Here is a 13,530-nt window from a genome sequence, read left to right on the forward strand (position 1 = left end):
AGTCAGCCGGAAATTGAGAAAAAAGGACCCCAGCCTGAGGAAGTTTTAACTCCTACCCACTTAACCTGGAAGCCAGCCGCACAAGTGTGTTAGAGGAAGCATCGTTCAACTGACGATTGAGGTCAGCCTGCATGCGCCCGGCCCGCCATAAGGAGTCGCTAGAGCGCAATGAGCCCCACTGGCCAAACCCTCCCCTAACCTGGACGACTCTGGGCCGATTGTTACCGCCCTATGCGACTCCCAATCACGGCCGGTTGTGACACAGCCCGGGATCAAACCCGGGTTTGTAGTGACGTCTCTAGCACTGTGATGCAGTGCCTTATAGACCTCTGCGCCACTCGGGAGACCCCAAAAACATATTATATTCCTTTTTCAATAAAAGTGTCAACAAAATGACACTATACATTATTTACCTTGAAATTATTTTGGCCACAAAGTCATCTGAAACACGACCGAAACAAACAGCAAATGCATTCGACAAATGTGTAGACACTAGCATCATGTAGACATTGCGTGCTGCGAATATGGGACCAAATACTTAGCCTTTTAATATACTGAACACAAATATACACACAACAATGTCAACGATTTTACTGAGTTAAAATAAGGAAATCAGTCCATTTAAATACATTCATTAGGCTCATATCTATGGATTTCACATGACTGGGCAGGGGCGCAGCCATGGGTGGGCCTGGGAGGGCATAGGCCCACACACTTGGGAGCTAGGCTCACCCACTGGGGAGCCAGGCTGAGGCAATCAGAATATGTTCTTGTTACAAAATGTATTACAGAAAGAAATACTCCTCAGTTTATCAGCTGTCCGGGTGGTTGGTCTCAGACGATCCTGCAGGGGAAGAAGCCAGATGTGAGGCTCCTGGGCTGGCGTGGTTACATGTGGTCTGCGGTTGTGAGTCAACTTCAGCACAAGAACTGTTCTTCTGGAGCTTCATGAATGAGGTTCCATCAGTGCTGTAAAGTACTTAAGTACAAATATTGAAAAGTACTGTACCTTACTATTTATAGTTTTAAAATCTTTTACTTTTACTTAACTACATTCCTAAAGAAAATTATGTACTTTTTACTCCGTACATTTTCCTTGACACCTAAAAATACTCGTTACATTTTGAATGCTTAGCAGGACAGGACAATAGTAGAATTCACGCACTAATCAAGAGAACATCCCTGGTCATCCCTAACTGCCTCTTATATGGTGGCCTCACAAAACACAAATGCTTAATTTGTAAATTGAGTGTGGGAGTGTGCCCCTGGCTATCCGTAAATTTAAAAAAATCAAGAAAAATGTGCCATCTGATTTGTTTAATATAAAGAATTTGAAATTATACATGTACATTTGACATTTTAAACATTTGGCAGACACTCCTATCCAGAGCGACTTACAGGAGCAATTGGGGTTAAGTACCTTGCTCAATGGCACATCGACAGATTCTTCCCTTAGTCGGCTCTGGGATATTTTAGCAATTGCATTTACTTTTGATACTTAAGTAAATTTAAAACCAAATACTGCTATACGTTTACTCAAGTACAGTTGAAGTCGTACGTTTACATACACCTTAGCCAAATACATTTAAACTCAGTTTTTCACAATTCTTGACATTTAATTCTAGTTAGAATTCCCTGTCTTAGGTCAGTTAGGATCACCACTTTATTTTAAGAATGTGAAATGTCAGAATAATAGTAGAGAGAATGATTTATTTCAGCTTTTATTTCTTTCATCACATTCCCAGTGGGTCAGAAGTTTACATACACTCAATTAGTATTAGGTACCATTGCCTTTAAGGAGTTTAACTTGGGTCAAATGTTTAGGATAGCCTTCCAAAAGCTTCCCACAAAAGGTTGGGTGAATTTTGGCCCATTCCTTCTGACAGAGCTGGTGTAACTGAGTCAGGTTTGTAGGGCTCCTTGCTCGCACACACTTTTTCAATTCTGCCCACACATTTTCTATGGGATTGAGGCCAGGGCTTTGTGATGGCCACTCCAATACCTTGACTTTGTTGTCCTTAAGCCATTTTGCCACAACTCTGGAAGCATGCTTGGGGTCATTGCCCATTTGCGACCAAGCTTTAACTTCCTGACTGATTTCTTGAGATATTGCTTAAATATATCCACATAATTTTCCTGCCTCACAGTGCCATCTATTTTGTGAAGTGCACCAGTCCCTCCTGCAGCAAAGCACCCCCACAACATGATGCTGCCACCCCTGTTCTTCATGGTTGGGATCATGGTTGGAATGGTGTTCTTCGGGCTTGGAAGCATCCCCCTTTTTCCTCCAAACATAACAATGGTCATTATGGCCAAACAGTTCTAATATAGTTTCATCAGACCAGAGGACATTTCTCCAAAAAGTGTGATCTTTGTCCCCATGTGCAGTTGCAAACTGTAGTCTGGCTTTTTTATGGCGGTTTTGGAGCAGTGGCTTCTTCCTTGCTGAGCGGCCTGTCAGGTTATGTCGATATAGGACTCGTTTTACTGTGGATACAGATACTTTCGTCCAGCATCTTCACAATGTCCTTTGCTGTTGTTCTGGGATTGATTGTCCCTTTTCACACCAAAGTATGTTCATCTTTAGGAGACAGAATGCACCATCTTCCTGAGCAGTACGACGGCTGCGCGTTCCCATGGTGTTTATACTTGCACACTATTGTTTGTACAGATGAATGTAGTACCTTCAGGCCTTTGGAAATTGCTCCCAAGGATGAACCAGACTTGTGGAGGTCTACAATTGATTTCCCCATGATGTCAGTGAGTTTGAAGGTAGGCCTTGATATACATCCACAGGTACACCTCCAAATTATGTCAATTAGCCCATCAGAAGCTTCTAACAACATTTTCTGGAATTTTCCAAGCTGTTTAAAGGCACAGTCAACTTACTGTATGTAAACTTCTGACCCACTGGAATTGTGATACAGTTAATTATAAGTGAAATAATCTGTCTGTTAACAATTGTTGGAAAAAGTACTTGTGTCATGCACAAAGTAGATGTCTTAACCAACTTGCCAAAACTATAGTTTGTTAACAAGAAATTTGTGGAGTGGTTGAAAAAAACAAGTTTTAATGACCCCAACCAAAGTGTTTGTAAACTTCCGACTTCAACTGTAGTATTTTACTGGGTAACGTTAACTTTTACTCAAGTAATTTTCTATTAAAGTACCATTACTGTTACTCAAGTATGACAATTGGGTACTTTTTCCACTACTGGTTTTCTTGGCCGAGCAGCTGCACACAAGCCTAAGATCACCATGCGCAATGCCAAGCGTTGGCTGGCTTTGCAGTGGAAACGCTTTCTCTGGATCAATGGGAACACATTCTCTGGAGTGATGAATCAAGCTTCACCATCTTGCAGTCCGACGAACGAATCTGGGTTTTGCGAATGCCAGGAGAAAGATACCTGCCCCAATGCATAGTGCCAACTGTAAAGTTCGGTGGAGGATGAAAAATGGTCTGAGGCTGTTTTTCAAGGTTCGGGCTAGGCACCTTAGTGTCTGTGAAGGGAAATATTAATGCTACAGCATATAAGGAAATTATAGACATTCTCTGCTTCCAACTTTGTGGCAACAGTTTGGGGAAGGCCCTTTCCTGTTTTAGCATGGCAATACCCCCGTGCACAAGGCAAGGTGCATACAGAAATTATTTGTCGGCATCGGTGTGGAATAACTTGACTGGCCTGCACAGAGCCCTGGCCTCAACCTTCCTAGAGACATTAATGACACTCATGTGTGTCTAATTTACTAATTACGATTTCCTGTTAAAAGAGGTGTGTTTTCTGTTGTCCTTTGCAGAAACTTGAATTGTTTACCGTATGCGGTCGTTTCCTGAGTGAGGTTTCGAGACTTAGTGTTTGTTTTTTCAAGTGTACTGTTATCCCGAGGCTACCATCTCTCAGAAAAGTATTATGTTTATCCCTAAGCACTGATGCCTTGTCTGGTTTCTTCTCTGCACCTGGGTCCAACCTTACCACGTCACAAATTTGTCTCTCTTTGTCTGTTGGAAAGCAGACTGAAGCAGGTTTTCCTTTAGGATGTTACCTGTTTAGCTCCATTCTGTTTCTTTTTATCCTAAAGAACTCCCTAGTCCTTGCCCATGACAAGCATACCCCTAACATGATGCAGCCACCACCATGCTTGAAAATATGGAGAGTGGTACCCATTGATGTGTTGGATTTTTCCCAAACATAACAATTTGTATTCAGGACAAAAAGTAAATGTTTGTAGTATTACTTTTGTGCATTGTTGCCAACACAATGCATGTTTTGGAATATTTTTTATTCTATATACAGTACCAGTCAAAAGTTTGGACACATCTACTCATTCAAGGGTTTTCTTTGTTCTTACTATTTTCTACATTGTAGAATAATAGTGAAGACATCAAAACTATGAAATAACACATATGGAATCATGTAGTAACTAAATAATATGTGTGAAATTAGATTTAGAATAGACCATTATAATGCACCTGTATCGAAACAGGTGCAGTAGGAAAAAATACACGTAACTAGCGAATGGAGGATGCTTTTCCCAGTGTTTCTTTTTCATGCCAGCCAGGTAGGCAATACTCCTTTTGTAGATATAAGCAATGTGCTTAATATTAGGAAAGTTGAACAAGAACATATATTAGGCCTAGCCTATAGAAAGCTGATCCTCTTTTCAGTAGAGGTCATCTCTCTGCAGTTGCATAGCCTGTTGAAATGTTGCACAACATGAGTTCATGGGCTTTCAAAGCGTTTTATTAGATTTTCAAATACATTTGCATTGATGTCAGATTGATTAGAGGGATAATAGAGTGCTCAGTTCCAGGCAGTTAGCAAGTTTGGTAGGCTACTAATGACCATCAGCAGCATCAGAGCTTGGAGAAGCCTAATTACCGTGACTAAATGGTTACGTGGAATTTGACTGCCTTTTAGACTCGTGACCGCCGGTGTGGCGGTAATATGATCACCGCAACAGCCCTAATCACAACAAATGTGAAAGAAATCAAGTAGTGTGAATATTTTCGGAAGGCACTGTATGCCCTTGGTGACCCATTGATCATGTTTTTCAGGATTGTATTATCTGCAGGTTCCTGTTTTTGTTTACATCAATCACACACAGGCTATTGCAGGGGTCTTAAACCCTGTTCCTGGAGAGCTACCCTCCCATAGGTCTTTAATCCAGCCCACTTCTAAATAACCTGGTTCAGTTTATCAGCCAGTTATTTATTAGAATCCGGGGTGTTCTGGATTAGGTTTGGAGTGAGCCTACAGTAGTAGCCTAGATTTCAGAACAAAACTTTGCTCAATGGGAGTACCTCAGCACTATTTAAATCAACCTTAAAGGCTTTTGTTTGTCTGTGTAGTACATTTCCACACAGCATCTACTAACTCTACAGAGAAGTAAATGCCAAAAAGACACATCTTACAGCTGTGCATGTTTTTGCAGTGCATGTTTATTTTTTGCTAAAGTGATTTAGTCAGTGCAATTTTTTTAATTTGTTTTTATTCAAAGCAGCTGGCCCCAAATAAATTTTCCATTTGTTATCTAGATATTCACTGACAATATAGGTATAGGTAACAATATAGGTAAAGTGCTGCAGACTGTTCCACCTAAACTCTTAGCCCTCACTGCAGCCATTATAACACATGCAACGGCTTTCAAATGATGTAAAAGTCACCTAGTACCTGTATTTTTGTAAATCTTGTCTGTGGTGATCTGAACACCAGCTGGCAGTTGTTGGCGTGTTTTCATGGCACAGTTGCTCTGTAGGCGGAGTGATGCAGCTGTTGATATTGAATGTCTGAACCAATGCAGATCTTGTCCAGAGTTAATGCCCAATGGGATTATATAGAGGTTCCCATGTCAATTGTTAATGAGCGTGGATGATTTATTTCATCATGAGCTGTACGGGACATGTATGCAACGCTTGGCAGAAAGGGTTATGTTTTCGTTAGATACGTTGACGTGACCCGACGTTGACATATAATATGAAATGGTTGTTGTGTGCTGGAAGAGACGAAACACTGTATGTGTATACACTGATGTACTCTTTATAAGGAATTATGTGAATCATGTGGAATATTCTAGTTTAACTTTATACATAGGATTTGGGGTAAATTAAAATATACTGTTTTTTTAAAATACAGTTAAATGAAGTCAATTATTGCTCTTTGTTGCTTTGCTCTGTCTGGGCTTTTGTAGGTCTACTATACTAGAATAGCTGTTTACTTTGTATGTGGGAGGTTCAGTTTATTGTGGAGTTTTTGCACAAGAGAAAGTGGGAGGAGAAGAGATGTACAGGCAGAGGTAGTGACTGATAGTGATTGTCGTGACCAGAAGAAGTGCATCACTGCTGTTGTATCATACCGTAAAAGATGTGGCTGTCAAAATGTTGCCAAAGCATAAAACTGCAGCTCTATATATCCTCTGTGTGACCTCCGTTTCTAACCTTCCCCTGCTTCATCTGGCCACATCATCTAGTCAGTTCTCAACTCAAGTAAATCAAGGATTACTAAGTGAACATTACTTACTAAGTCATCTCCCACATCGGTTATCTCTCTTGTTTTTGCTGTCTCTCTGTCCCCCAGAATAGGATGTGGCCCTCACATATCCCATAGGGCTTTGCTGCTCTGTATTTCCGTCGATGGAGGATTTTTGTAACGGCTGAGAAGTGACTCTCTCAATAAGTAATGAGCCTACGCCAGGCTTGTGATGTGGATCAAGAGAATGCATGACTGCGGATCATCCAGCCCCTCCCTTGTACTGACTGACTTCCTCCATTATGTTTGGGCTGAACCAACAGCTCCATGAAAAAGCGGGAGAGAATCCTGCTGCAATGCTTCTGAGGATTAGGGGATTTACAGGAAAAAGCTTCCGAAAGTTAAGCTTACAGGACAGGAAAATTAAGTAGGACAATTGGTAACATTGGGAATGTCTGAAACCAAAACACTGAGGGAGGTAGGGGCCTAATCTGCTTTTTCAGTGACAGCTTTGTGGGGAAATGAGTCCACAGGTAGACAAAACACATTTAACAAGTTGCTACCCCCTCTCTCTTCATGTAAGAGAAGGGTTAGGTAATTGGACGTGACCAATGTTCCCACAAGAAAAATGTGTCACTGAGCAAATTTCAGGTCTGCTGAGTGCAAACTTGAACATTGTGAAAATTGTGTGCAACTTCCGGCACGTTTACTGTGAACACTGAGGCTGTACCCGCTTTACATTACAGTTTTAACTGTCAGGTAGGCTACTGTGGGTATTTGATCATATTGTAAGCCTGCCAGAGTGGCCTACCATGAAAAACAATGGAGAAAATGCATCCCATAACATTTTACCATGGAACTAGCTGTTCTATCATTCAGCCTACAGTAGCAGCCAATGTTTATTGTTCAATGTAGGCCTACATTCAATGAGACTTTTGGGGGAAAAAACGCAGTGCTTAACATTACCTGTTTATCCACTTGTCCATCAGACAAGGAGGTCACTGAAAATGTTATGTTGTTTGATGCAAGAAACCACTTTATAAAATAAAATGCATTCTTATTCCTATACCATTATTACAGAGATTCAGACAAATTATCCTACCCTCTGCCTATTGGCTACTTAGGCTTGAATAAGTCTCAAAATACAACACTGCCCCTTTAAGACAAAACAAAGCTCTCTACCTGACTAGTTTTTCCAAGATGTCTAGAACTGTACACGTTATGTGCTCTTGTAGGAAGCGATCACTCCCCTATTGCTGATTACAAATGATCTATAACTGGGCTAGTAACTCACTAACTAGCAAAGGATTATAACATAATGTGCACACGTGGCTACATGCAGCTCTTGCTTTGATCGCAAGTGCATTTACTCATGACCGCTCATGCTATAAAAACAGTCCAGTTCAAAGTAAATGAAAGATCCATATATGGCAATGGTCTATTTGCACATAGGGCCTGATTGTTTATGCCGCACTGGTCTGTGTAGAGTACTGGTCTGTGTAGAGTACGAGCTGAGTAGTGTGTGTCAATGCAATAGAATCCTACTCTGATGCGTTCTGCCTACAACAAAATCTCTTGCATAGTTAGTTTTGTTTCAGTATGTTGCTTTGAAAGTGGCGAATGTTGCGTTGATTCGATCACAATTGCCACAGCAAAGGGAAACGTTGATAGTGTTAACAGGGAAAACTCTTAAACAGTGGTCACCAACCTTTTCTGAGTCAAGATCCCTTTGAGTCAAAATGCATGACTTAAAAAAACGTAAGCCTATGCAACATTAACCAATTTAAAAACAGTCCTGTTGTCATGCCCTGGCCATAGAGAGGCTTTTATTCTCTATTTTGGGTAGGCCAGGGTGTGACTATGTTTTTCTGTTTCTATGTTTTGGCCGGGTATGGTTCTCAATCAGGGACAGCTGTCTATTATTGTCTCTGATTGGGAATCATACTTAGGCAGCCTTTTTTCCTTTGTATTTTGTGGGTAGTTGTCTTTGTTAGTGGCACTATAGCCCTAGTAGGCTTCACGTTTGTTGCTTGTTTTGTTGGTGAAGTTTATCATAATAAAAGGAAAATGTACGCTTACAACGCTGCACCTTGGTCCGGTCATTTCCACGACAACGTCTGTGACACCTGTAGCAATGAGGTCCAATACATTATCACCGTATATTGGCTTTGCTTGAATGCCTAGCCAATGTTCGGGTATTAAAAAAACAAAACATTTTTAAACATTTGAGTTAGGCTATATGATCACACCGGTAATAGATCCGTCGTATTACTTGTGAAGCACAGCTGAGTGGGCATACAGTACATTTAAATCATTTTCTTTTTTCTTTTACTGGGCTGATGTTCCTCCATCTGATGCTCAGTCTCAGTAGAGGGAGAGAGCTGCAGACTAAGGGTCTGCCTCAGTCTGCAAGGTGATATGTGTGCTCTTAAGCATACGGTATGAGGCCTAAATATGAATTGCAAATTAATGAATGGAAAATTAATGGCATCACAACTAATGACACCTGCAATACAGTTTAGTTCAATTATTGGCTGCAGTGGATATGGAGGTTATTATAATTACTTTGAGTACCTCTAAGAAATTATATATTGTAGTGAGGAGGGAGTTTCATTCTTGTGGAAGTCTAGCTAAGTTAACGCAACCACCCACACTTATGTTGTCTTTAAGGCCACAAGACTAGAGACTCGACTGTGTTATAGACCTGCATCTTATTACAAGCCTGGCTAAGCACTAAATGGAACAGGGCAATTGTGTCCGTGATCCTGTGTCTGAAGTGTTGCTTGAGGCCCACAGGAAGACATGCCAACATAACTTGCAATGAAAACACAAGTGCCTTGTCAGGACTCAAGGATTTTAGTGGAAATTAATCCTCATCTATTAAGGACAGTTTTAATGTGATAATATGTTAAATGTCCTCCGTGTTTATTATATTGCTTTGTAAAATAGTAAAAGCCGTCAAGTGACTTGCAGTGACAGATTTAATTTGTTTTTCTCTCACAGGACCACAAAGCCCAAATCTGGAGCCCTGCGCTCTCTCTCTCTTCTCAAAGTCTGGCACCTAGTATCCAACCCCTCTACTTCATACCTACAGTACACTCTGAACTCTCCCTCTCTTTCTGTCTCTCTGTCTATCTCTCTCTCCGCCGACCCCCTCCCAGCTCCCCCCTCAGCATCCCTGATGCGTAAGAACACTAAGGTGACGCAGCGTGAGCATACCAGTGAGCATGTCACAGAGTCGGTGGCAGACCTGCTCGCTCACGAAGCGCCGCTCGACTACAAGAACAGTTCTCTGAATGTTGGAGGGTTACCCGGGAAGAAGATTGTTCTCGAGCCCCCCGAGAACGATGGCCGCCCAGCCTGGAACAGCAAACTTCAGTACATTCTGGCCCAGGTGGGCTTCTCTGTGGGGCTAGGAAACGTCTGGCGCTTCCCTTACCTGTGCCAAAAGAATGGAGGAGGTGAGTGGCAGACCGCACCCCATAAGGGCTGGCTGACTAAATAGAACCATAACTGAAGAACTCTTTCACAAAATATAGAACAATAATTATTTATTGTAGCTACGTCAATGGATGAGCAAGGTCATTTCCTCCTCATCTTCCTGTCTGCCTCTGATGAAGAGTCTAGCGGCGGCTGCTTCCTGGCAGCTCAGTGACCCAGACTGTAAGAATGACATGCCAGGTACACTGGCCTGCCATCACAATCAGGCTGGGCTGCCAAGAGAGAAGCACAGCTCCACAAACACCACTCTAAATATAGCTGTGCTATCGATTACTACTGGCACTGGAGCAGGCCAAGGCTCAACTGATACTCTGATCAACATGAAAGGGATACTCTCAATTAAACATTAATGGCTCTGTATTGTGATGATGACTTGCTTTATTTTGTCGTGTAGTTACCGGGGCACATTGTAAGTCTTTGCTGGTATAGTAGTTCAGAACACCCCTATTTGTTAGGGCAGGTTGGCATTGGTGTACTGGAGGCAGCTCTGCAGAGTGGTCACTAGCTGATTTTTAAACCTAACCTAACCTTAACCACCCTGCAAAAACTTAATGCCTAGCCCTAACATTACACAAAGGCCAACTTTGACTTTGCAGCTGGCCCATCTAGTGGAAATGGCTCAGATTTCCTACTATTGTATGTTTTGTACTTGACAGTGTTTTTCCAGAATGTGCTAAATTTAGTTTCTGCACTCCCTTGCTCTAACCTAACCGCTCTACCATAAATGGATAAAAACATGCCCCATCAGTTTTAATGAGCATCACACCTCTGACCATAACAGCAGCATAAAACACCACATCTCTTACCTCTGGTCATAGAAATGACGATTAGGCATGCTCAATTCACCTCCGAAACCTCACGGTCTCCCTGTCTTCACCAGATAATGACTGATGTGTTTGGTTCACCGGCCCTGTTCTCTCACACCTTCTCTTTCTGATTTATTGCTAATAGGCAGGATTTAAAGGCTCCTATACCCAAGCAGCCTCGTCGTGTGACCAGGAGAACGAACATCTTTCACTCCCTAATTTACCTCCAGGCAGCAAATTACAGCCACATTAAATGGCTCTGTGGTGTTAGGTGGTTATCGCTATGGGCCTTCTTCCCCCTCTCTCTCCATCTCCCCTTCCAGCGTTCTCTGCTTCTCTTTCATACACGTCTTTACCTCAGTTTCCGTGCTATACAGTATATCAAGACTGTTAGCTGGCCCAAGTTCAGATAGGCTGCAACTTTATTGCAAAAAGTTATATATTTAAAAAACAATCTAATTTCTTACCTACATCCAATGACCTGTTTTTATTTCTTCTTGATCTCATGTTGAATTGACATTAGTAACAACTCAATTAAAACAAGACTTGGAACTGCTGTCTGTGTCCAGTGGGTTATGAGCTCTAGGCTATGTAACTGGTACTCCTGAAGTATTATTAGTGATAGTGCTCCAGCGTAAATCTTATCATCCTGATGATCACCACAATAACATCCAGATTAAGCCTCTCTTGGATTAAGCTGGGAAGCACCAGATTTAGACATCCCCCATAATTCAAATCAAATACTAAAATAGACCTTCGTAAATCACTGGTTGGATGGGCTCTGACTTGCAGGGTGGGAGAGTAATAGTGACAAGTGATGCAGAACTGTCAAGTACAAACAGACAGACACCATAGTGTCCTGAGGCTCTCCCCTGACTCACTGAGTTGGACTTCATGACCATCAACTAGAGGGCTTGTCTTCCTGTTACCCAGCCTGTCCACCTCTCTCTCCCCTTCCCCTCTGGCTTTGTAATGATACACAATTCATTCTAATTAGTGTTCTAGAAACAGCTCAAAAGAATAGAGCCAGGGTCCACAGTAAATGTTAAGTATCTCCATTGATTCAGCAAGGGAGACAATTGAAACTTGTGCATTATTTCAAGGGAAAGGTGTTCCACGTTTTACACAATGCTTAGTACTGTAATATCACACATACACATTAGTTAGATTACTCGTTGGTTATTACTGCATTGTCGGAACTAGAAGCAAAAGCATTTCGCTACACTCGCATTAACATCTGCTAACCATGTGTATGTGACAAAGAAAACTTGATTTGATTTGATTTAATATCACACATACAGTATGTGTACTACTCGTGTACCTAATAGTCTATTGGGAGAAATATAGCATGATCACTTTGACCCCTTTCTTTCAGGTGCCTATCTGGTTCCGTATTTCATCCTCCTCATCCTCATCGGCGTCCCGCTCTTCTTCCTGGAGCTAGCGGTGGGCCAGAAGATCCGACGTGGGAGCATCGGGGTGTGGAACTACGTGTGCCCCCAACTGGGTGGGATAGGGGTGTCCAGTCTAATGGTGAGTGACAGTGAGGATGGTGTCTTTGGTTTAAGGTTGCCTCTTATATCACCCTTTGGTTGAAGTTGAGACTGGCAATCAGTTTAACTGATCACTCTCCAATCATCAGATACATAATGCTATAAGTTTTAACATGATTTTGGTTATGTAATCTGTTTATGTTCTGAAGTGCTTGTTCCACGTAACAAAATAGACTGTGTCCCAAGAGAAAAACAGTGTGACTGACCACAGTGCACTGGGAAACAGAGAGGGTCAATCAGTGTGATAAGGATAATGGATGCTGGATGTGGGGTTTATCACCGGGGGCTTCGTTGAATGAGCTCTGATTTCAATAGAAACTCCCTACGTCAGTGACTGTGTGATTTATTAAGTATACTATTTTCTGCATATACCAACACTTTGTGGCCTCTCCCCTGACTAACTCCATGCTTGGCTGCCTTAGCATACTGTTTTTACCACATGCATTGCGGTGCTGTCGCCAGCACTCTATTTAACACCCTCCAACCCGGATCTCTTTAAAGGCCCAATTCAGTCATTTTTATCTCAATGTCAAATTTTTCTAGGGAATAGTTAAGTGCTTCACTGTAATAGTTTTCCATTAAAAGGGTTAAAAAGAAAAAACAACTTTTTAGCAAAAAACTATTTCTCAAGCTAGAATTTTGCTTGGACTGTCTGGGAGTGGTCTGAGTGGGGAGGGGGCGGGATATGTAATCTGAAAACTAGCTGTTATTGGCAGAGAGGTTTGGAACCTGCTGATTAGAAGGTTCTGAGCAGATTGTAATTTCAACCAGCAACTATCAGGAAATAACACTGATCAAATTTCTTTACTTTTACATTGTTCGTTTCATCACTTGCTGTACATTATGATACAAAACATTAGGGGGACATTAATTCTGACTGCACTGGGCTTTTAAGATAAAAAGCTGTTGATCATGCTTTGTGTATTTGCCAGTTTGATAGGATTTATCAATTTAAACTACTCCAGGTCTTGAATTTGGCATATTGGACATTTTGTGACTCACATAATCTAATTGTCACAACATCACATAACATGTCAACCTCCCGCTTTAACAAGAGATATGTGGATCATTTATGTTGGAAGCTTTCACTGTCCATTTCTGAATATTGTGAGAGGAAATAGACCTTGTGTAAATCTGAACTGGAATGTATAATCACGAATGAGGCAAACTCTCTTTAGGGGATAGATAGATATACCTTGATCTA

At 41.6% G+C, this 13,530-nt stretch overlaps 1 protein-coding gene across 3 annotated transcripts in view; it reads left to right on the forward strand.

The window, feature by feature from the left end:
- LOC124004352 (sodium-dependent neutral amino acid transporter SLC6A17-like) overlaps positions 1 to 13,530 on the forward strand; it is a 29,434-nt gene that overhangs the window by 2,307 nt on the left and 13,597 nt on the right. For 2 of the 3 annotated variants that reach the window (XM_046313191.1, XM_046313190.1), the window contains exons 2-3: positions 9,470 to 9,927; positions 12,149 to 12,306. In XM_046313191.1, coding sequence (XP_046169147.1) covers positions 9,648 to 9,927; positions 12,149 to 12,306 — 438 coding nt within the window. In that variant the 5' untranslated portion in view covers positions 9,470 to 9,647. The remainder of the gene's footprint in view (positions 1 to 9,469; positions 9,928 to 12,148; positions 12,307 to 13,530) is intronic. The other variant, XM_046313192.1, reaches the window with a different exon arrangement.

This window comes from Oncorhynchus gorbuscha, linkage group LG18 (genome assembly GCF_021184085.1).
Source record: "Oncorhynchus gorbuscha isolate QuinsamMale2020 ecotype Even-year linkage group LG18, OgorEven_v1.0, whole genome shotgun sequence".
NCBI classification, from domain to species: Eukaryota; Metazoa; Chordata; class Actinopteri; order Salmoniformes; family Salmonidae; genus Oncorhynchus; species Oncorhynchus gorbuscha.